Here is a 24943-nt window from a genome sequence, read left to right as displayed (position 1 = left end):
GACTTTCTGATATATTTCATCTCAGGGTAGTCTTTAACGGAGAATTTTTAAAGTTCTTTAAAGGAATCATATGTGCAAGCCAGGTTCTCTAATCACTAAGCTAGTATGTTGTTCTGCAAATCATGGTCTGTGCAGCAACAGCACAGACATCTCCAGCAAGAAACATCAAGGTTCGAGCCCAGCCTCACACCTGTTGTACCAGAAACCTAACCACGCACAACGCGTGCACACCCATTAAAGAGCAAGAGGTTCTGATCTAGAGAATGTCTGAGGTCTCTAAAGTACACATCAGAAGCAACACTTTTCTGTTGGCCTTCTAGAATTTCTGTTTTCAAAAATGTCACATAAACTCTATGACCTTACTTGTGGAGTTTTTATGTGGTTCTAACAAAGGTGAATCCTTCCACGTCAGAAAAAACTGCTGAAGCTGGAAAGCATATAGAGCACAGCGTCTGGTATCGTTGTTCTTTGTTTTCTTTTGTTTTTTATCTCCTGGAGAAGCTCTTTCAGGGCTTGGAAGATAGGAAAAAGACACCATCAGCCCAAACAAGGCTGTTCTTTTCTTCATCAAGGAAAGAAAGTTTTCAAACATTCTCCTGGTCATTTTTACGTAGATCTCCAGCAGAGTTCTAGACTAGATTATTAAGGAGATGATTTCTGAGCCCTTGGAAGGAAATTCACCAATAGCCAGGGACCAGCATGAATTCATTAAGAACAAGATGTACCAGACTAGGTTCATGTCCTGTTCAATGGGCTTCCAACAGGAAATCACAAAAATCATTTACTTGAACTTTCAAGGTCTCTCAAAACACTTCCACAATGCATTTTCAGACAGGTTGGAAAAACAGTAGTTGATAATATGGATAGTTGAGTGGTTATCTTGTTGAATGGTCATATGTATAATGGGTTATAATAGGTGGAATTAGTGAACCACGATAAACCAGGAAGATACATGGATACATGTGTAGCATCTATCAAGGTCGGATGTAAGTATAGGCACAAAGCTGTAGGAATAAGCATTAACAAAGGGGTACTACTCCTGTTTAAATAAATTTGGAGAAAATATAAAGCTGCATACTTCAGCTTTGAAATTAACTGTGCAATCTCAGAATGAATGGAAGACTCCTACAAAAGGTCTAGTGTTTCCACCTAACTTGAGATTGTACTTAATCCCACTTTGTATGAGTATAGTATGATCGCTTAACATGCAGTTGAAACCGTGGGGTTACATTAGTAGAATTATAAAGTACATTGTATTGGAGTTGACAACTTAATTTTAAAAATTAATAAAAAAAATAAAAGCTCTAAAATAGATGAAAGCATACCTAAGCATTGTTCTCCTTTTGTTGCTGTATTTGAGGAAAATTGACTTAGAAAATGAATGTCTGAAGAAAGAATTTCATGTTGCACATGTTCTATGAGCCAATGAATATGGAATCTGGAGCCATTAGAATAATTCCATCACCTTTCTAGGTGATTGACAGCTCAAGGGGATACCACACCTATAGGTAAGAAGCCTGCCCACTACTTCTGCAGAAGGGTTCAATCAGAGTTGTCTCAAATGCTCTTTAGATATTCGATAGACCATCTGTGTGCTGTATCATCCCAGAGCCCTATTGAGTCTCTCAAGTCTGGGATTCCTTGTCTTTATGTGGTAGTTTGATGGGGAACTCCCCACTCTGGCTTCTGTTATAACACTCTCTTCCCAGCTTTGTGGTGCTGGAGCCCTTAAGAGATGGGACATGACTGGTATACGATAGCATAGAAGATGCTGATTTTCGAAACATGGAGCTGTTTTGACTGTAGCCTATGTTCTCTACTTCCTGATTTGCCCACCATGTGAGGAACAGCCCTTCATAGGGCATTTTTTAATGTCCTAATTCTTGTCCTCTCTTCTCTTCCATTCTCCTGTCCATAGTAAGGATGGGGCCACTGTTAATACCAGTTAGCTAGTTATGACAAGTTTCCAAACAGCTGACAGCCTTTACAGGTCTTATCTTAGGTAAAAAAATGAATTCTGACTCCTATTCAACATGCTGTTAAACTGGTGGTTCTCAACCTATGGATCTTGACCCCTTTGGGGTCAAATGACCCTTTTACAGGTATCACATATCAGACATCCTAAATATCAGATATGTACATTATAATTACTAACAGCAGGAAAATTACACTTAAAAGTAGCAATGAAAATAATGTTATGGTTGGGGGTCGCCACAACTAAAGGAACTTGTATTAAAGGGTCACAGCATTAGAAAGGTTGAGAATCACTGTCCTAAATGATCATTTCACATAGACCGTTTTTGGCCTTCTGGAAAAATAAGAGGTATTTTCCCCACAGGCATAAAAGAAGTGTGTAGATGACTTAACTACTCCATGAGACACATGCAATGTCTCAGTCCCCCAAAACAGCACCTGCAGCCAGGCTGGCACACCCTGGAGGCTAAGGAGAAAGTTGAGGAGTTCAGGGTCAGCCTAAGCTAAAGTCATGAAGCTGGAAAGAGGACCACGAGTGAGGGAAAAGCAGTGTCAAGGTTGGGAGGAGGGCGACATGAAAGTGGAAGAAGGCTATTGGGCGTTGAAGGGAACAATGTGGGAGGGAGGGATGAAAGAGAAGTGAAGAGAAAGGGATGAGCAAGAAACTGCATTTGAAAACTCTATGCTATAACCTAATACTTTGTATACTAATTTAAAATTTTATAATTTAAGAATTTAGGCACCATGGACTTTACAACAAAAGTAACCTGTGATAGATCAATAAATCAGCTGAGTGGTTTCAGTTCCCCACAAATGTTGACCACAGAAAGCTAAAAACACAACTTGAGCCAGAATTCCATTGAGTTCATTTGCCACAGGGCATGATAGCTTTGACTAAAGTATCACAGCTGATGGCAGGGAGGGGCATCAGGAAGTATGTTTCTTCCCCAGACCTAATGCCACCCACGGTGAGTGACTTTTCCCTCCCCGGCTTTTCAGAAAATGGGTTTTCACACATCTTGTTGGTTCTCCACAATTGCAGCATCATTTGATTTCCCCAGAAAGGAGAATTGGAAGAATTTCTTTGGCAACCGAGCAGAGAGGCATGGAGTCCTGGAAGGGAAGTATAAAGATGAAGATTACATTTGCTAACCAGTGGAAGGATTCCTCTGGAAAGCTTAGAGGCCACTCTCTGTTGAGAAGGAAGGGAAGGGTTAGGAAGGGGTGTGCATTCTCACAGCAGGGCTTCAGGTTTTGCATTGGCAGTGGACAGTGAATTGGGCTGAGGCCCTTCCTTCCCTTGAGAGTGCAAGGTCAGGAGCTCACAGAAACCTGAGACATCATAGCTCAGTGATTACAAGCATGAAGTGTGGAGCCAGACTGCCTGAGTACAAATCCTGTCCCTAAAACTTGCTAGCTGAGTGGCCTACTAACTTGCCTAACTCCAGTCTGTGTCTGCTTCCTTCTTTGTCAGAAATGTGAATAATGATGAGACCTATCTCGAACATTAGTTGTAAGGATCAAAACGCTCAATAAATGTAAAGCACTAAAATAGAGCCTTTCACGCAAAGTGAATATGAGTGCTGTTAAGAAAATAAAAAAAATAACATGGTAGGAAGGGGGTCAATCTAGTAAATACTGTACCTTCCTTCTGTTCTGGGTACCATGCTGTCTGAAGTTTAGTATGGGGCATCTGGTTTGGGAAGTAGATTGTATTAGTTTGCCTTTCTCATGAGTATAACAAAATATCTGACAAGGGATAACTGAACGAAGAATTGGCTTCCATTGGCTTCTGGTTTGAGGCTACCGTCCATCGTGTTAGAGAAGACATGGTGATGTTCATGGCAGTGTTAACACCTATCCCAGTTTCTAAAAGCCCCAGTAAACCAAGAGCCAGAGAAGGAAGAATGTCGTCACTCAGCTGTCTTTCTCCTTTCATTCTTTTTATTTTGTATGGGACTCACAGATCATAAGATGGTATTACCCACATTCGGGTTGAGTTTTCCCTCTTCGGTTAAAGCTTACTGGGAACACACTCCCAGACCCAGCGTAATTCCGAGTACAGCAAAACTCAAAATTCTATTTCCAGCTCCATCCTAGGGTATGAGCTGATTGGGTGAAATCCTTATTTAGTGACTCTTTTTCCTGGTTACATGTGACCAGGGACAGTAGCAAGGAACTTCATGCTAGGTAGCTGCTAGGGGTAGATAAGTTTTATTATTTAGATATCTAGAAAGGGACTCATTAAATGATAATGTATGATTTTTATAAGCTAGGGCTCACAAATCAATACATACCAGGAGATAATATCAGCTCTTAAGATTTTAGTTAAAACCTCAATTGCCAACCATGACATGTGCATGAGTAAGGCATAAAAAATAATTGAGCTGTCAAGAGCTTGTGTGGGAAAAAAAAACAGTGAGGGTTGTTGAGCATGGAATTTGTATGAGGCAACAATGTGAACTGCCTACCTAAAATTAATGCCATTTTAGGTGATGGCAATGGTGAACAGGGATCTCAGAAAGTAATCATTTCAGTGTTTGTTCTCCAGCGCTTGTGCTCTTTGGACTGCTGCAGACACAAGAGACCACGTCCTGTTGTCAATGTTTCTGGGTAGACCATGAAAAACACATTAACAAACTGTCCTAAAGTGGTGTCCTGGTTTGAGAGGCATTGGAAAGTCTTGAGGATGTGATGAAAATGATCCAGGGACAGAAGCCCGGCGGCAGCATGTGAAACGTTTCTCTCTTCTAATAGAAATGTTTACAGAACACAGCCCACACCCAGTTATCAGCAAATCCTGTAGAGTCTTTCTACAAAACAAATCAATAATCTGCCTAGTTCTCACTGCCCCTTCTGCTACCACACTAGCCTAATACAGCCCCCTCTTTCCTGAATCAGTGCAATAGCCTCCTTGGAGATCTCTCTGTTCCCACCCTGATGCCCTCTACAAAGAAGGCTAGAAGGTCCCACACTAATGTAACTCCAGTGACTTCTTGTTTCATTCCCAGTGGAAGTCAAAGTCCTTATGGAGACATCCAAGGTCACTCTTGACTGCATTCTCATTGCCTCTCAGACGTGTATCTGCTTCTAGGCTTCTCCTTTCTTACTCTGCTCTAGCCACACAATCTCACCAATAACTTGGAAAAACGAGGCAGGACTTCCATTTCAGGGTTTTTGCACCCATCTTTACCTCTGAGTAGAGTACACTTTGCCTAAAATGTGTACTAATTGTGCTTTTGTGTTCTTTAAACTGTAACTTAAATGTTACATTCTCAATGAGACCTTCCCAACCATCTTTTAAAAAATTGTACTGACCTCACAAAATAAACCATTGCGGTTTCTTTCTTTGTTTGGTTTTTCACTGCAGCACTTATTATCATGTAATATTCCATATAACTTACTACCCATGGTACTTATCATTTGCTTCCCACACCAGCTAGACAGGGATTATCTATTTCACTCAGAACTGCCTTCGGTGCCCAGAACAATGTGGGATATATAGAAAACAGCCAATATGTATTTGTAGAGCACACAGATATAGCAAATGTTTTAAAGTGCTGCTCCTGCTCAGTCTGGAAGACTGAGGCAGATATAAACTCTGTCGTACCCGGAGCCCAGATAATTGAGAACTAATAGCACAAACACATTTCTAAATGGGAGTTGACTGAACTCTGATACCACCGCTGAAGAAGATTGATTAGACTCGGACTTCTCCCATTTTCTATCCTTTGGAGGATTGTTGTGGATTTAGACTGGGTTACAACTTGAGTTAGTCTGGGTTACAACTTGAGTAAGCATTAGGACCAATAGGTATGAAAGGGATATACACAGGCAGATAGACGGTCCACAGACCAATTGGAAATTCTCAAACTGTCTCATGTTGGGGTACGCTCCGTTTGCCTGGAGGTGTGCAAGAATAGACCATGTGTCTACACATCAGTATGGCTATAAAGGAGAGATCCTGTATTGGACCATTTTCATACTTTTGGGATGCTGGAGCCAAAGGTGTATGAACTCAGAGATCAGCAGGTATTTACGTCTCTTTTCTCAGACTTGGGAGAGGCATTTGGATTTTCTTTTTGGAGAGAGAATTCTCCTGTAAAGGTTCATTCCTTAATTGAGATTCCACTTCCCATAAATTACTTGATGCTGGGTGATGATTAGAGGCCAGCCAGGGGTAAAGGGACTGATTCCCATGGCAACCAGGTTGAAAAAAAAAACAGACCATGAGGAAAATTGTCAGAACCAAGCTACATTGGCATTATAAATAGATATTTAATTCATTGAGATAGTTTGTGACGACTTCTGCATTATAAATAGATACTTAATTCATTGACATAGCTTTGACAGGGAGTAACAAAGTTAAATTCCAGAGTGACTCTTTGTCTTGTAAGTATTTCACAGTTAAGTGACAACTATTTTCTCCCTTCTAATTCTTGTAGAACTGGGTTCTCTGAGTGAAAGAACAGTGTGTAAGTGTTTTGAAAAAGCCAACTGAGAGTCCAGAGTCACAATATTTCTCACAGTTTGTTTCTCAGGGCAAGGCTTCTAGGGCTTTTTTCCTGATTGCACATAAGTATCTCTCTTTGAACCTTGGTGACACAGGAGACCCCAGGTTCAATGTGTACATTTCACAAGAGTCTCTGGCATGTTTGTCTTTTTTAGGTCCTGCTTTTCTAACTTGGAGGTTTCTCTAAATTTCAATTCATGGCTCTCGCTCTCTGAAGTTTCTGTCTCTCTTTCTCCCTCTTCCTCCCTCCTTCTCTCTCTCTCTCTCTCTCTCTCTCTCTCTCTCTCTCTCTCTCTTAACAGCTAGATCTTTTGATGACTTGCACAACTCTGACACTAACCTTGACAACATACACTTTGAAACATCTAAAGTTCAGAAAACATAACTGGGCCCCATCAAAGGATTTTTTTTATCCTAAACCCAAGGACTAAGGACAGGCTTCCTTCCAGTGTTCACAGGGAACAGCATGACTGAGGGTTAAGGATGTAGAGTTTGAGGGCAGAGAGTAATGTTCAGCAGAAAGCAACAATTAGGTTTGGCTGGATTCAAATGTAAAAGCACTTTTCAAATGCAATTTTTAGAAACACTATAAGAAATTAGTGTAAGCAACTAATAGAATCTCATCAAATGGAAATCAGAGTGGGACTTTGTACTTCTACATTCCACAGAGCTTAATACAAATTAGTCTATAATACTCAGCATGTTTCATTCTTAAGGATTAAGGGAAATAGGATGCATTCTTTTTCATTAACTTCTGGGACAAATAAGCTTCCTAATGCACAGATATAGGAGTTACTTTCTAAACTTTATTGTACCCAGGGTTAAATAGCTCACTGAGTGTTCAACCCTTGTGTATTTTTCTATTTAGCAGTGTTTGCTTAGAATTACACAGTACTGGGGGGGGCAAGGAACTTTAGGGTCATGTGTGAAGGGGTAATGAACTCTTCTAGGACCCACAAATCAATTCTCTTGAGGTCTTACACGAGATTCAAGGAATTAGGTAACCCTTCCTCCTCAATCAAACACATCTAATGTTTATTGAATTCCCATCTATGAAACAAAGTGTGTGTTAATGCAGGGGAAAAGGATCATAGGCGAAAAATAAGAGCCAGTTCTGACTTGAATCCTGGGAGTAGACACTAAGAGTTTCCTGAATGCTAATTGCTTCCCTACTTCCAGAAATCCCACCACCAGAGACCCACACTTTTGGAGAAATGGAACTTTCTTCATAGGGGGTAAAATATCAGGTTTTATTAATTTATTCTTAATCACTATGGAATTAGTGCTAATAGTTGCTAATATGTGTCACATGACATACTTTTCCAGTTTCAAAGTTCTATAGAGGACCAGATCCTCTGTTTGTAAGCCTCTGGACTTGAAAGTAACATAGTGGAAAAAAATCAGTGAACTTCAGTGTTTGTTCTTCTCATCTTTAACCTGAATAGAACATTGTCATTCAGGGATAAGATGGAGGGGCAGAAGAACACCATGTTCAGTGCCCATATTTAAAATTAATTTGCGAAGTGGTATTTGGGAGACCTCCCATCCTCCTCCTCCACCACTAAATCCATGAACTGCTCCTAACAGGAAAAGGAGCTCTCTTTTCATTTCTGGTAAGTCGTAAGTAGGAAATAGAACAAAAGAAGACCACTACCATGTTTTTTTGCAGTTAAATAGTGAATAATCTCTTTATTCAGAAGAATATGTTTTGAGTAGGATTCCATGCACCAGTAACACAATACAGTAAGGAGTCTGGGGGTAGAGGAAACAGCTTGACCTAGTAGAACTTGCCACTCCAAGAATCCTCTTGACCCCACTTAGGTGATTAGAGGTCAAGAATCAGTCAATGCTGCTGCATTCCAGGGGAACCAAGTTGGATTTCCATGTCTCTGCAGGTAAAAGAAAGGAGAGGAAAGCTCTTGTAAAGAAGAGGGTAATTATATTGGGACTGTCAGTTCCACTGAGATTCCCTGAGGGGCAGATGAAGGAGAATTGGTGGTGGTGTCTGGTTCTCCTTCTTGGTTGCACTCTTCAAGGACCATGGTCTGGTCTCTTCCATCTGTCTCAGAGCCCCTATAAAAAGAAAACAGATAGAAAACTAATGGGAGAGGACAGCTTCTGAAAACGGATAGTAGGGTGGAGCTCAGATGCCAGAAAAGTAACTGGATCATGGATTTTTCCAGCAGCACTCCAGTTCTGGAATTGAGCTGAGATGATTATTTACCGAGTTCGAAGTCGAGGCCACTTCTTCCACTCTACAGCTAGCACTATCCCCAAGGCTACCACAACCACCACAATCAGGGTGCTTCGGACAATGTTACCCACAGTGCACTCTTGAGCAACAGGCCCTGTGGTATATAAATAAACAGAATTAGAACTTAGCACATCAACATTCCTTTTAATACTATGTTGTCCTCTCACTCTTACCTCTTCAGAGCCACTATGGAAGCCAAGTACTGAGCGGTCAGAGGGCTGATCAGTCGAGGCGCATATGCTGAGACACTAAGACCTCCTTTCTGCCAGACAGGGAGGCCTTAGACGCATCTATGCCATATCTCTGAGTATACCTGCCTCTGCCTCATCTTTACAAAAGCTATGATGTATTTGAGGGCTCCAATTCCATACACTTCCCATCTCCTAATTTGAAATGTCTCTGTGGGGGCTGTCCTTGAGATCTCAGGAATCTCACAACAGGAACTTGCATGGTGGGGGGGGATTATCCACTTACCTGCTGCTCCAACCAGCTCCAGGGCATCACTGGACTCTGACCAGATGTCGGGGTAGGCCTGCAGACGGTAGCTGCAGCTGTAGTTTCCAATGCCTTTCCCTTCCAGGTTGTTGATGACAAAGTCTCCATCCTCAGAGAACTGTTGAGGTGCTTCTTCTCCATCATGCTCTAGCACAAATTCAACTCCTGGTAGGGGTCCTCGGCACTGAAGGGTGATGTCCTTCCCTAGTTTGAACACAGTGCTGGGCCAGGCTGACAGAGAGGGCTTAGGGGGCTTATCTGCGAGCAAAACAAGAACATGGAGTCAAAAGAAGTGGCCCCAAACCCAGCCATCTCTTGTATTGCTCTTAAGTCTTAAAGGCCTAAACACTACAAAATCTAAATGCTTATTGGGTTTCAGAACCTTACCGGTTACCCAGATCTCTAGAGAGTTGCTATGGTTTGAAGCTGCAAGGGGAGCAGAGTCCAGATAATAGACACAGCTGTAGACACCGGAATCTTGATCCCTCACCACTGGCATCCAGAAGTCAGCCCTGTACCCACTTGGCCTCTGCTGCTCTAATGGTTGTTGAATCCCCTCTTTCAAAAGGACAAACGTTGAATCTGGCAGCTCCCCTTGACATTGAAGAGTCATGTTTTCTCCAGGGGCTACCATGGGGCCAGGTTGAACTAACAGGTTGGGCTTAGGGAGTAAACCTATAAGAAATTATCAGCCGGTAAGAGAGAAGCCATTTTAGAGTCCATTCCTCCCCGACCTCCCCTAGTCTCCCATGAACCAGTCAATCTGATCCTTTCTACACTACAATATCCAGTCCACAGTCTAATCCCCTTACCTGTGACTATGAGTTCCAGCGTGTTGCTAGGCTGTATCTTGATAGAGCTAATCCAGTCAGGATGGTAACAGCAGCTATAACGACCTATGCTTGCACCAGATATATTGGTGATAGGGAATGCTCCTTCATTGCTGGTGGACCCCCAAAGCTGCATTGAAGTGGCTTTTCCTTCTTTGTGCAAAATGTACCCAACTCCACGTACTGGTCCTTGGCACCAGAGAGTAACATTTTGTCCCATAGTGACCACAGAACTAGGCTCAGCAGACAACCATGGTCTGGGGAATGTGTCTATAAAGAACAAAGATGAATAAGGTCTAAGTATGCATGCAACCTTGCTACCCCCACACCATGGTAGTTGATTTTCCTTGAATCACCTCCATATCTTGGGCAAGCCTGTCTAGAAGAGAATAGCCCCCTGAGTTCCTACTCTAACTGATCCTATCCCAACCCCATTTTTTGTCTGTCCTTACCAGTCACCCAGATCATGAGGGGTATACTAGGGTATGAGCCCCTATTTGACATGGTTGTCTCATAGTAGATACAGCTGTAGTTCCCAGCATCCTCTGCTCCAACAGTGTGGAGAAGGAAGTCAACTGAGGTCCCCGAAGCACTCTGGAACTGTATGGGAGCATGGGTCCCCTCCTGTAAGAGGGCAAACCTCATGGCCTGGAAAATTCCTTGGCAGCGCAGTATCACATTCTTCCCAGGAAGCACGACAGGGCCAGGTTGTGCCAAGAGAGTAGGTTTGGGGTAGAATTCTAAAAGGAAAGAGATCATAATATAAGAGAAGACTGTGCTCCACATTCTGCAAATAGCCTTTATAATGTTGTTAAGGTGGATGATGTATGTTTGTTGTAGAAAATTAGAGAATACAATAAAAAACTAATGAAGAAAACGTAATTTTCTAAGCTCAAATATAACTATTTTCCACTTATATTTTAACACATGACTATGTCCTTGGAGCTGAGACTATTTATATAACTGAGACCCCTTTGTACTAAGAGTTGGAGAGTGGGGTATGTTTATATTGTAAACACTTTCCTATGATGTTAAACACCCTTTGAAACGATCATTTGTAATGGCTGTCTAACAAGCAACTGACATTTCAAGGTTTTCTCCTAGTCTCTGAGGGTCATCAAGCCCACCAATCCCTGACAACTCAGTTCGGGAAAACGCAGATATTGAACTCAAAGTTGAAGGCCAAGCCTAAAAGGACCATCCCAGTAAATGGGTGACTTGAGCTTGGTTCTTGGATTAGCCACCCCTATCTACCTCACTTCTTTCTTCAGAGGCAAATTTCTATGCCCCCTCTTCACTCCTTTGTCTTTTCTTTTTGTGATGATAACATGAGCAGCTGCCCTCTGTGGACAGTTCATCTTGTGCTGAGCATTATCCCAAGCCCATTTTCTCTGTCCTTTCGAGAACACATTTCTTCCCCTCCCACTGGCAGTCCCTCCAACCACTCTCCTGGGGTCAATGCTACCTCCACCAAGACTTTCCCCATCCCTAACCTGTCACAATGAGCTCCACTGGGTCACTAGGCTCAGACCAGATGGAAAAGTCATAATAACGGCAGCTATAGTTTCCTCCATCACCAATGCCCACTGAAATGATCAGAAAGTGAGCTGCACTAGACCCTGGCTTTCCCCAGGCTGGGTCGCTGGATGCAATTACAGTATCATCCTTGTAAAGATAAAAGCTCATGTGCTCATGAGAGGTGGAACAATTGAAAGTCACTCGGGCACCAGGAGTGACGACAGGGCTGGCCCATGTCTTGAAGAAAGGCTTGGGGTACGTTTCTAGAAGAGAAAAAACAAAGCATTACAAAACCAAATCAAGAAAACAGAAAATAAATACAGTAAATGTTGGTTTGGGGAAGCTGATCTCTAAATGCATTTTCATAAATAGATGCATTAATGTTTTTGTTTGTTTTTACAGGCATCCCCCATCCAGTCCTCCTTTGCCTCTAGAGGAATCTGAACCCTCGCTGTCACTGGAACAGGCAAGGGAGGCGATTGAAGGGGTAAACTTTCCTTGGGACTCTATTAGCTAGTTCTCTGGGTCTCAGTTTGCCCATCCAGATAAGAGAAGGAGTAGCACCTATTTCACCTCTCTTCAAGACTTCCTCCATAGTTAAATGAGGTAATCAATGGGAAAATAATCAGAAAAATTAAATCACCCTCCACAAACCCAAGCTATTAATAACAATTATGGCTATTAATATCTTGCAGCCAGAGGCCCTGGCACTCCCAGCGCCACGCCTGCCTGGCCCTAAGATTGGACACAGGCTCCAAGTACCAGCAGCGAAGTTTGTCCTGGAGATCCGAGTGAGTTCCACAGGCACTTTCCGCCCCTCCTTCCTCACACACCCCTTTCATTTCTACCTTTTATGACAAGCGCCAGGGGCTCACTGGGCTCAGACCATTTGAAGGGCTGCATTTCAGTGTGTGTGCGGCAGCTGTAATTGCCCTGGTCTTTATCCTCCATTCTTTGAATTGTAAAGAAGGCTTCTCTTCCAACGGCACCAAGTTGCTGGACAGGTTCCTGCTCTCCCTTCTTAAACAGGGCAAAGCCTAAACCCTCCAGCCATCCTTTGCACCGGATCTTCAGTTCCTGGCCCCGGACTGGGAGGGAAGCCGAAATGACAGGTTTGGGAAGGATGTCTAGAAAATGGGATGGCAAGGAAACCAAAAGTTTCTAAGTGTTCAAGATGGGAAGCTCAGAGTTACTTTCTCTACAAAGAAACGAAATGCATCCTAACTAGTCCTGAGTTCCCAAATTGGTCTCCTCTCACTCTTTTCCTCGCCCCTCCCCCATTCTCTCCTCCCAGCAGCACAGAGGTCCTAGGAGGATTTTCTGCCTTCGCTTACCTGTTCCTACTAGTTCAAGTGCTTCACTAGGCTCCGACACAGCCATCTCCTCCCATGAATGGCAATGGTAACTCCCGGTGTGACTGTGGGTCAGGGCGCCAAGGGGGAAGGCAGCCCGGACCTGCTCCGAGGCCGGGCGAGTTGCAATCCACCCGGTCCCGTCCTTCAGCAACACAAACTCCTTAGTTGAGCCAGAAGGGCTTCTGCACCAGAGGGTTAAGTTCGTCCACGGGGCCAGAGGGAAGTTCGTCTCTGCCCACAGTTCAGGCTTAGGAGTTGGCATGATTATTTCTAGAAACGGCAGAGTTAATGAAGCCATCCTCCTGGCATTCCCCCTCCCTCCTTCCCTTTCTCTTGAAGCCCCTACCCAGATCCCCCCTCCCCTTCAAACAAAATCTTTCCTTTCCTAGTTTGTTTCTTCCTTCAGGTGCTGGGGAAAGGGGAAGCTGATGTCTCAGCTGAGCCTCACAAAAATGTAGGAGCCTGAAGGAAATTTTACAGGCAGGAAAACAGAGTTGGAGGCTGAATTTTGCCAGTAGCTTGAACAAGTGCCCCTTCCTGGCCCTTCCCTCCCAACTAGTCACTCCCTGGGTACTGACACTGACACTCTGTAGTTATTTCGGATCTCCAGAAAGGAATGTCCCAGTCTGGAGCAGGAAAAAACTCACCAATCTCTTCTGCCAGTGCCCCATTGCACAGTCCTGCAAAATAAGCTCTTGTCAGGCTCTGCCCCCTCCTCAGCAAGACTGCCCCCATTCTGCTGCCAGGACCCTGGCCCAACACTGTGTACTCACCACAGCAAAGAAGAGCCATGAGTATGAAGAGCATGGCGACCCCTTGAGCTGTTCCCAACAACCAGACTTCTCTAAAGGAGACCAGAAAAGAGATGAGAGGAGTTGCTGGGATTAGGGGGAGGGCGGAGAGAAGGGGGCGGCAATTTATGTCATTGGCTTATTCAGTACCCAATAGCGATGTGGTATGGCCAGGATAATGGGATATAATCTTTTCTGACACTGATGACTTTTCTTTTTGAGGGCCCAACCACCTACTAACCCCTTGCACTTTCATAGCCTACATGCCCCGCAACCCTGCCCCTCCCCCAGAAGATATTTTTTTTTTTTTGTCAGTTTCTCATGACCTCTGATTAGGTTGTTGCAGCGAATGATATGTCAGATGGGGAAATGCTTTTGTATCTCGAGTTCTTAAAACCCCTGGAGCTCAGCAGCTCTGGGTGGTTGGGGGTGGGGGTGGAAAGAGCAACCTTGAGTGTTTCTCAGTCATCAAGTTTAAGTTTGGAAGCAGTTGTTCCTGAGGCAGGACTGGTCTTCAGCCTGACCTGCCTCACCTGCCTTTGTTATGGAAGGGTTGCCTAGGCAGCCTTGCTGAATTACCAGAAGACTGTCTGCCCGTGCTGAGCTAAGCCTGTCAGAGAGTGGGATCTCTCTCCCACTACCTCCACTGTGATTACAAATGTGTAGCGCCCTTGTTGGGTTCTGCCTCCTGTACAATTAGGATGTAGAAAACCAACATTCAATCGACTGCTTTTCCTTAGGAAACAGTGACCATCCTCAGCCTTTTCCTAGTCAGGAAAACAATTTTTAAAGCTGCTTTCTATGAAATCTGCATTCTGATCTTATTCTTTGATGCAACTGTCTTGGAGTAGGGTCAAACACATGAGAATATATATACATATACATATATATGTATATATATATATATATGTATGTATGTATGTATGTCCTGCTATGAGGTTAGCCTAGAGCACATGAAACTCAGGGTAGAATCTGTAGAAAGTACAATTTGACCTCACTGAAACTGTTTGAAAATTCCAATGGTGTTTTTTTTATTTTTGTTTTGTTTTGTTTTCCAGAAACCATAAGAGGCGCTCCACTTGCTGCCCTGACACTCTATCCCTCAGATCTCAGCGGAAAACACAGACAAACATAGTCATAGTGATCATCTGTTGTGTATTAAACTTCTCAGACTCACAAAGGTGGAAAAAAGGTATGCCTAGAAGTAGAGAACGGGGGGAGGTGGGCAAAACATTCAGGTGCTAAGGTCTCTACTGGTCAAGATCTAGCATTTTTCTTTTTATTACCAACTGGATTAACGTTAGAAACTCATGGGGATTAAGGAGAGAGATCAATGGTCCAAAGGACACTGGGGAATCAAATGGCAGGAAGATCTATTGGGCTGTTTTCAGGTCAGAGGAAAGAGTCCAATTCTGAGGCTCCATCCGTTGTCTTATCAAATGCCTATCCAGGCTAAAACTATATTCTAAGGATACTCTGCACAGACAATAGGAGTCTAGAGTAACAGAAAAAGTGGTTTCTAAGGAACCTAGAATGAGCCCAAATATTCACCCTAGCCATTGAAAGTTGAAGGGGGCAGTAAAGTGGAAAAAATGAAATGGGAATTAGATAACCTGGAAGACAGAAGAACACAGATTCTTACAAGGATGTATGTTCACACCATATCGGTCAGAAGACATCTATGATGTCTCGTGGACAGAGTTTCTTAAGAGGAGATTTGGGCACTGTAGGAGGTATAGAGGTCAGGGAGCATGCGTCTGATTATTTCTTTAGCCTCTGAAAACTATACCTGACCACTTTGTGACTTGGAAAATAAGCTGTGAAGTGGAAGAGAAAGAGATGGAAGGAGAATATCTTGACCTGTAAGCCTAGAGGCTGAAGAGAAACCTAAGAGTTCGTCCCTGTGACTTATTGCAACTGGGTAGTGGCCCATTCTGGAGACTAGGCGAGCACAGAATCAGCTAGCTTAGGAAACAACAGACAGGGAAAAGACAGTTACCTGAATCTCAATCTCCGACACTTCCACCGTATCCACAGCACTAGCAACAGCAAGGAGATAAGCTGGACAAATAAGGACATCCTGAACACTTCATTCAGAAGGGAATTCCTGAGGAGGAATCCTGTCACCAGAGAAGACCAGAAGCAAAAGCCATGATGGGGATAAGGGCAGACAGATCAATTCATGGTGGGGGGAGGGTGCTGGTTACTGAGAAAGCTCCTATTTAGAAGCTTGAGCTAGATGTGCGCTTCCTTTCCATAGAGCCTTCAGAATATTCTGCTTGCTACTTGGAATTATTGTAGAGTACCCAAGGGAAGTGTGCCTAGACCCCTGGGTCCTGACTGCATACCCTCACTCCCCTTCCCGCATATTTCTGAGCACTACTTTAGGATTCCAGGATATGAAAGGATATTCCTATGAGAAGTTATCCTCTCACCTGTTGGCTCTGCCAACTTCAGAGGTTTGCTGGGTGGCGACCAGATGTCGGGGTGTGCCTCAATGAGATAGCTGCAACTGTAGGTACCTGTACCTTGCCCTTCAATGTTAGTGACGATGAAGTCTCCATCTACTGAGAGTTTTTGAAACGTTGCTTTTTCTTCCCATTCCAGAGCAAATTCGAGTACTGGATGAGATACTCGGCACTGAAAGGTGATGGTCTTTCCTGTTTTGAACACGGAACTGGGCCAAGCTGAAAGGGAGGGTTTGGGGGGCTTATCTGAAACCAATCCAGAGACCACAGTTAGAAGCGACATTGAGCTCAGCACCCTTTCTCCTGCCAAATGTTTTTGATCTTCCCATTTGGGCTTCTGTTTCTTTCCACTTACATTTGATTAGTGACTCCAAGCCTTGTGTGTTTAGAGTTCTTCCCCCCTCTCCTTGGTTCTCTAAACACTACTGGTTCCTACTCTCAATCAGGAAGACCTTGTACCTGTAAGATCTCCCTGGCTTGAAGGAAAATATTTTTCTTTTCGTGAGTCACAGAGGGGATGGGTAGTGCCGAAAGGTAAGGCTTAAGATGAATCCTGGGAGAGAAGGTCCTTAGAGGATGTTAAAGTCCTACACCACTCTCCTAGTGTTTTCTTTTTAGCTTATAGCTCTAGGACAGTGCAAGAGCCACTAGGACCAACATAGAGCACAGTAAAAGCAAACGATAAAAGCAAACAGATGACAATAACATTAAAGCCAGTTGGGATCACTTGCCTACAACCATCAGCTCCACAGTATTGTATGTTTCCATCTTAATGGATGTCTTCCAGTTTAGAAAATACTGGCATCTATAGATGCCAGCATCCTTGTAGGTCACATTCTTGAGTAAGAATGATTTGTTGCCATTGTTGCTGGTGCCATCCAGAAACTGAAGGGGTCTTTCTTCTCCCTCTTTATAGAGTGCAAGCCCCACTCCATCCATCAGTCCTTCACATCTCAGGCTTACGTTTTGACCCATTTGAATCACAGGACTGGGTTGAACAAGTAGCCAGGTCTTGGGAAAAATGTCTAGGATGAGACCCAAAATACAAATAGCCAATATTAGGACTTTCCCCTCCTTCCAATACTTAGGGCTATTTTCCTCCTCTGTCTTCCAGTTCGCACTTCCCAAATTCACCACTAAATTGAAGAAATTCTGCCCCCCCCATTAGTCCTGACCAAATGACTAGGTACAAGGGGGTAGAGGGAATTAGATAAAGTTTGTGACCTGATCCATAGCATACCCCTGTCTTACCAGTCACCCAAACTTTCAGGATATCACTAAACAGTGAGCCTCTGTATGACGCATCATAGTAAAGACAGAGGTAATGCCCTGTATCCTGGGTCTTCAGAGACTGGAAGTAGAAATACGCCTCATTTTTTACTGACTTCTTGTAGTAAGAAGATTTCTTCAAGCCTTCCAACCTCATTAAAGCAAACGTCATTCCATATATTGGCCCTTGGCACCTGAGACTCAGGCTTTCTCCAGGTGCCAGGATGGGCCCAGGATGGGCTGTCAGAGTTGGCTTGGGGTAGAGACCTAGAAAGGGAAGAGACCCTTAAGTTACAGTTTGGCCAATTCTTCCCTGGTCTATTTTTATTTTCCTAGTTTCTTTGGACAAAAGTGGTAATTGGAATGTAACCTTCCCTCCTTCTCTTTCCTTAGATTTATGCCTCCTTGTGTATGTAATCAAGGTTAAGTTACTTATAGCCTTTCCCTCTCATCTAACTCTATTAGCTCCACTGTGAGCTCAGCCAGGTACAGGTGCTTGCCTCAGGGGACTGTCTACATTCATAATGCCCTGTCTCTTCAGGTCTCAGAAATGACAAGTATAGTTCTTTCCACAGCCAGAAAATCCACACCTCTAAAAATGACTTTGATTCCATCATGTAAAGCAAAACTTTTCCTGAAATATTAATGAGAACATCTGAACACATTAATCTCACCTTAAACCCTTACTTCCAACACTCAAAACATGAGGCTGGAGGAGGCCAATAGGGAGATTTGGGGCAATAACTCAGTAAGCCAGTGAGATCTGGTAATGGGGCCCACCTTCATTTCCATGGACCGTTTTCCTAAAGCAGTTTGTAGTATTAAACTTCAACTCTACAAGACTCCATCTTATCCCCCACTCAAATCCCAGGTACACGCCAATTCATCCACTACAGAAGGATTATCCCTGTCATATACTCATGGAAGCTTTTCAGATGTGTCATGAATCATGTCTGTCTAGGTGTATTGAGTGTAAAGAATATTAAGTCCTTGCCAGAATAACACTAACAGACAAGTGGAGAATACTGGTGAACACGAAGTGCAGAAGTATGTGTTTCTGGGATCTACGTTGGATGGGTACATACATGTATAACAGGCATCAATATACACCAATTAAACAGTCCTTTGTACTTTGATCCTCAAGAAAAAGCTATATTAATAGAATTATTATCTACCATTTATTGAGAACTTATATGCCAGGCACTGTACATGTTATTTAGGTAAATCCTCACAACAACCCTGTGAGGTAGGCATTATTCTTATACCAATTTTGCAGATTATTAAACTGAAGCACAGAGTGGCATTATACAATAGATTGGACAGATACTGTTATCCTGTGATAGAATGGAGAAAACCAAAGCACAGAGAAGTGGCAGGACTTGCTTGGCATCACAGAGGGAAGCAGTGTCACAGGTGGTACTAGCAATCCGGGTACTTTCTGTAGCATCACAATTTCCCTAGATCTATGTTGCTTGAGTGGGAATTACATAAATGTAGACAATTTCACCTGGAATCATCCAGGGCATAGGGTAGAGGAGTCGAAGCTGGAATGTGTGACTGGAGGAGTTGCCTTCTGTGTTTAGAGCTTGCTACTGCCTTTACTGACTCTATTGATGTGGGACAAAGTAATCTTTCAAGCCATTTATAAAATATCAAATATCACTTTGTCATCTGTTTATTATTTATCAAGGAGAACAGTGATCCATTGTATTTCACACACTAAAATATAATCATCACAAATGAACTTAAACTTTTAAGGAATCAATTTCAAGACTATACTAGCAATGCCTGGCACATATTAGGTGCTCAATAAATATCGGATGAATGAGTGAATGAATGATAATCCACAAGTAAAGGACAATAAGCCTGTGATAAGATGAAGCTACTGAATAGCTGGATAGGCTCACAAGCAGTCCAAAAGGTTATCTGCTTTAAAGCATATGTGATTCTAAGTTGGAGCTCATGACTACCTCATCAACCTTGCAGGGCCTAGAAACCGGCTTAGGTAAGTAATTTCAAAATCTTTTGCTCAACCAGCCATGATCCCTGGGATAACAATTGTCAGATGCCAGCAGCCATGGCCACACCCACCTGCCACCACCAACTTCAGGGGGTTGCTGGGCTCTGACCACAGAGTGGGGAGCATCTGGATATGAGTGCGGCAGATGTAAATCCCTTCATTCTCTGGTGCCAAGTTCTCAATGGAAAAAATGGCCATCGGCCCACCTGGAACTTGGTAATCTACAGGCTCTGTGTATCCCTCTTTAAACAGCATAAATACCAAATCCTGAAGCCATCCATGGCAGAGGATGTTAACATTGCATCCAGGAAGAGGAGGCGTCTCTGCCTGGATCCAGAAGATGGGTTTAGGAAGTTGGCCTGCAAGGAAAGAATGAACTGATATGAGTTAGAACAAGGAGACTGCTGCCTTGACTGCAGGACAGGAGACTCTGAATGTAGAGGAGCCTTCCTCGAACAAGCCTTCTGTGCCCCACCCTACCAGAGTTGCATCCTCTCTGTGCATTGTCTGACCCCAAGTAGGCACTTGGTGCTATCTGTGAAGTACACACATGCATGAATTTGAGGGAACTTCAACAAACCCTTCTCTAGGATGACAATTTTGGGTCCCAAGTATGGGAAAGTCGTCTTGAGTATCAAGCTTAGCCATCTCACCTGGTGCTTCCAACTCTAGAATCCTACTGGGCTTTGACCAGCCTTTCTCCTTCCAGTAGCAGCATCGATAAAGACCTGTAGTAGACTCACTAAGGGCCCCTATGAAGAATGAAACTTGGAAGGTCTTGTAAGAAGGACGAATCCAGGCCATCTGTGTGTTATCCTTCATCAGCAGGAACTTGCTGGACAACCGAGAGGGGCTTCTGCACCAAAGTGTGATGTTCTTCCAGGGGGCATGGGGGTGGTTGGATTCTATCCACAGCTCTGGTTGAGGCTCCACTGCTGTTATTCCCCCAAATCACAAAGATAGGAGCAGTCAGTCTTCTCCCTCCCTCCCACAAAGTGCCCCACAGCATGCCTGAAAACTGTCTCTAACCCACCCAGATGCTGCCTTTTGCCTTCCTGTGGGGGTGGGAGTGTCTGCTCATATAAGGGTTTGGAACAGAGATGCTTGGGCATTTGTTCAAAGGATCCAAATAAGCAAGGGAATAAGCTGCCTTCTAATGAGAGATAAAGCACTTCATAGTTCTTGGGAAAGTAAGCCATGACGGAAGAGGCTCCGATTTCCAAGCAGCCCAACCTTGCTTGGGTATCTCAAGGCCATGCAGACAGGCCAGCTCTTTATAGTCTCAGGCAGGAAGGCACTTACCGGGTGAGGCCATACCCAGACTGAGCCCTGGAAAGAGAAAATGGTAAAGGAAAGACTCTTCATGCTGCCTTCTCCAACCTCAAGAATCTCCCCCGCTTCCCACCAGAAGCCTGCTCACAAGAGCTTCTCTTTAGAGGGTCCCTTGCTTCTCACCCCTTTCTTGTACTTACAAACGCAACCGAGCAATAGATTGAAGGTCCGGAGCATCATGGCCTGTCCAGGCTGTGGGGCCTCTGGTGCAGGATGTGTACTCCAAGTCTTGAAGGCTTTGATTCTTAGAAGATAGTAGAATCTAAAAGAAGAAATTGTCTTTCTCAGGGATGAGTTCTGCTCTTTCAGGTCAAGGGGAGATCATTGCATTGCTCTTGACAACCTTCCATCCCACGGGTTCACAGGAGCCTAGCTTGTAAATATGACCACTTGTCGCTTTCCTCGCCTTGATCCTTTTCTTCACTTCCCCATTTCTCCACTCAAGATCTGTTCCTGGGATCCAAGATGTTGTTTTGGCTGAAATGTTTATTTGTCCCTGAGATTTCAAAGGCACAGAAGATGCCCTTAAACAAGTCTGAAGAAACCCTACTGAGTGGGGAAGGTGGAACATGCGAAGACTCACCTTTTAGATCCTTTGATCTATCTGCCCGCATGTGCATGCACTCAAGTGTACATGTGTAAGCGCGCGTGTGCACACACACACACACACACACACACACACACACAGCTGAATCTTCTAACAGCTTAGTAAAGAAGGAATTACCACTGCCCCCACTCTGTTGCTGAGGCAAATGGATACATAATTTGCTAAAAGTCAAAATATTAAGTTCAGAAAGGATACATAATTTGCTAAAAGTCAAAATATTAAATCAAAAATTAAAGTTCATGTTTAACTCTAAGGTTGACACTCAAATGTCCAGAGGCAGCACGTGCCCTCACCCCCATCTTCATCTTCCATCATCACCCCCATGTATCATCGCTTCTGATACACTCTTGTCAATTAACCCCGTAGCTTAATGCCCTATTTTGAGTAGGTGTCCTTTAATCCAGCTGCCTCCGCAAAGTAGTTAACAAGAGTGTAAAATATCCTGCTTTAGAGTTTGCCCTTAGCGTCTAAGTGACTTTGTTCACTGCCTCTGAAGAAAATGGGATTGTTTACATTTTAAGGATCACAAAGAGGTCTTTTCGTTTCCCCAGAAGTCACTACCAACCAAAGGTACTCTGTATATGTGAGGTGGATCTTCTCCCCTCTCGCTGCAAAGTAACCTTTTGCATGGGAAGATGTGTTCTCACAGCAAAAACTCAGGAGAATTTGCTGCTATGAAGTCTCTACTCATAGAAGGAACCCCTGTTTTACCTCAGCTGTTTGGCCTTAGCTCCTCGGAGTGAGGCATAGGTAGCTTCCACATGAGAGAAAGAGAATGACTTCGTTTCTCTAAACTTACCTTAGTCTGATAGCCTCTAATATGGCCTAGCACTAACAGTGTACAAAATGGAGGAGTAGAAAGATACATTTTCAAAACACCTGGGAGATAGATATCAAGTTGACACTGAGGGAGTCAAGAAGAGTCGGGCCCTGTTTTTCATTTACTTGTGTTGAAGGATACTTAATTTACTGGCTCTGGACTTTTCTTATGTTAAGTGGGGAAATAATATGTACATAACATTATTGTTTTGGATTACAGGAAATCTATGTATAGTGCCAGGCATGCTGGGTACATTTCATGTAAAAGGTGTATTTCGTCCCATTTTTTTAAAAGAGGGGTATACGTTTGGCATAGGACCCTAATGAGACTCTTCCCATCTCAATTCCTAGAACCTCCTGTCCCCACTTTTCTCAGCACTTGATCAGCTTGGATAACACCCTGTTGCACTGTTTCCCCTTGGGACACTGGGTCAGGATCTAGTGTGGGGGGGGGGCTCGGTTCTTTCCCAAGGGGAGTGTTGAACCTGGGATTGTACCCAGGAAATGCCATCTGAGAATCCATTCTTACCACATGGACATCAGGGCCTTTCCTCTTGGTATCTGGAGTGAGTCAGAAAAGCTGAATTTCTCAGCATGGCTGACCACTCCTCAATCTCTTGTAGATTTTTTAAAAAATAGGTACCGTATCACTTCAGCCAAGATGAAGAATCTTATGCCCAGGGAACTTGGGAACAACCCTGAGGTTCAAAATTGGTCACGCCCATTTTGCCCTTTCACCCCACCCCCAACTTAAGCAGTTGAGGCTGTTTTTTAATGATTCCCTTGTACTCTACCCCGTGCACTTTCCCCACCATTAGGCAGTCCCGCAGTGTTTTCGAGGGTGATAGATCCGATATATCTAATGGCTAGCCCCCTTCATAGCTTTAAAGGCTCCAGAAATCAAAGGGTTTGGGCTCCGCAGCGTGCAGGATTTAAGCTTTGCTTAGGGTTTGGAGGGAAGACTGAGAAAGGAAAGAGGATATATCCACATTGCCCAGAGGTTCTCATCGAGGCGGGGCTGGGATCGGGGGAGAGAAGGAGAAAGGCAGGGATGAAGGGGGTGGAAGGAAAGACTGGGGAGCAATTTGGTTTACGACAATTAATCACATCAGGGGGGCTCTTTCGGGGTTTTGTTTAGGATTTTGTGGCCAGTAATTAATCTTCAGCCACTGGACTATGCGCTGATTTGCAGGTACTTACGGTAGTTGAAGGCCCGCTCCGAGGTTGGAGATTCTCCAGAGAGCTCCTCCAGACGCAGCAAACTGCCCCGCATGGGAAGAGCTGTCTAAGGACTGCCTCTCGGGCCCCGAGCCCCGCCTCCCTTTCTCCCCCACCCGCCCGCCAGCCCGCCCCAGCCTCCTCCCCTCCCTCGCCAGGCTCACAAACCCACCTACACCAACTCTGCCTAGCACCTGCAGTCCTCTGACGACCAGGATTGGAACGCCCCTCCCAGCTCCCCGCCTCTCTCCCTACTCCCTGCAGAGGTTGTCCAAGCTGGAGTCAGTCCCCTGCCCCCTGCCTGTCGCTCAGAGCTTCATCTGGTCACTGTATCCTGGAGGGGAGAGGGCCAGCTCCCAAGACAGCTGAAGCTGTAGATCCACCTCACGAGCTCCCCAGTGCTTTTTAAAGCGATCTCGGGTCTTCCTCTGCTGCTTAAATGTCTTCATGCAGGCATAAATGTCTACACAATAGTTGAAACTCCTACTGTGTGCGCTTTTGACCCGTGCCCTGGGTATTTCTAACCTTCACAGCGATAATATCACTCTGGATATTACTGATGAGGAAACTGGCGCTTTCGGGGGGTTAGGAACTTGGACAGTATTCAAAGTCCAGTTTGGGAGAAAAGCTCAGGCTGTACAGATAAGCACTTGCAGATTTTAGTTCATGTTCTACACTTAACAGCTGCGTGACTGATCCCAAGCAAGTAAGTTAAATTCTCTGAGGACCACTTTCCCCGTATTTTAAATAAAATAGCAGAGCCTGCTTTGCGGGGCTTTAATGGGTAACTCAAGTAAATCGTTAAGTCACACAAGCCTGGCACAAACTAAATTCTCAACAAGTGCTGTGTCTGTGGCCACTACCGCTTCTACTGTTGCTAATCTGTAAATCCTTCCTTAGCTGCCTTAGGGCAATATGATTTTGAGGATATAGAGGCTGTTGGATTTTTGGTTGACTACAAAGAATTTTTCAAGTTTTATTTTGTGTGTGCATGTGTAAGAGACAGGGATGGAGCGTTACCATGCCATGCCACTTGTCACAGAACACGTGTGGAGGTTGGAGAATTTCAGGGGTCTGTTCACAGCTCCCAACTTGTTGAAGCAGGGTCTCTCCTGTTACATCCATCACTGTACAGCTTATTCCAGGTCAACTGTAATTGAAGCTTCTGGATAATTCTCTTGTCTCCCCCTCCAATCTCACTGTGGGTATACTGGGATTACAAACTTACACCACCCATATAGCTTTTAATGTGGGTTCTGGGGACTGAAAATCAAGTTATCAGTCTCATGCAGACAGAACTGAGCCACCTATATGGCCTCATGAAGGAATTTTAAAAGAATGATAATGTTTGGGTGAGACACTAACTAAAGCTGTTGACATGTAATATGTAATGAGATTAAAGTATGGCAACCAATGGGCTCACTGAACAATTGATAAATAGCCAAAGTTTCCTTCATGTGTATTTTACTTCCATAGGATA

General features: G+C 44.0%; 1 protein-coding gene across 1 annotated transcript; it reads right to left on the bottom strand.

The window, feature by feature from the left end:
- Window positions 1-8145: 8145 nt before the first annotated feature.
- Window positions 8146-23530, bottom strand: Igsf1 (immunoglobulin superfamily member 1). Its single transcript, XM_087902744.1, has 20 exons — window positions 23446-23530; window positions 20960-21081; window positions 20790-20816; window positions 20141-20422; window positions 19559-19846; window positions 17450-17734; window positions 16930-17223; window positions 16166-16444; window positions 15730-15850; window positions 13713-13783; window positions 13587-13619; window positions 12919-13209; window positions 12433-12711; window positions 11560-11847; window positions 10519-10806; window positions 10049-10336; window positions 9624-9911; window positions 9216-9494; window positions 8712-8835; window positions 8146-8560 (listed from the first exon to the last, which is right to left on the bottom strand). Exons 2-20 carry the CDS (start codon window positions 20997-20999, stop codon window positions 8425-8427), a joined length of 3981 nt encoding a protein of 1326 aa, XP_087758870.1. The 5' UTR covers window positions 21000-21081; window positions 23446-23530; the 3' UTR covers window positions 8146-8424.
- Between the last annotated feature and the right edge of the window lie 1413 nt (window positions 23531-24943).

This window comes from Myodes glareolus, chromosome X (assembly GCF_982192425.1).
Source record: "Myodes glareolus chromosome X, mMyoGla1.1, whole genome shotgun sequence".
Lineage (NCBI taxonomy): Eukaryota > Metazoa > Chordata > Mammalia > Rodentia > Cricetidae > Myodes > Myodes glareolus.
This window is presented reverse-complemented; position numbering and strand designations above follow the sequence as displayed.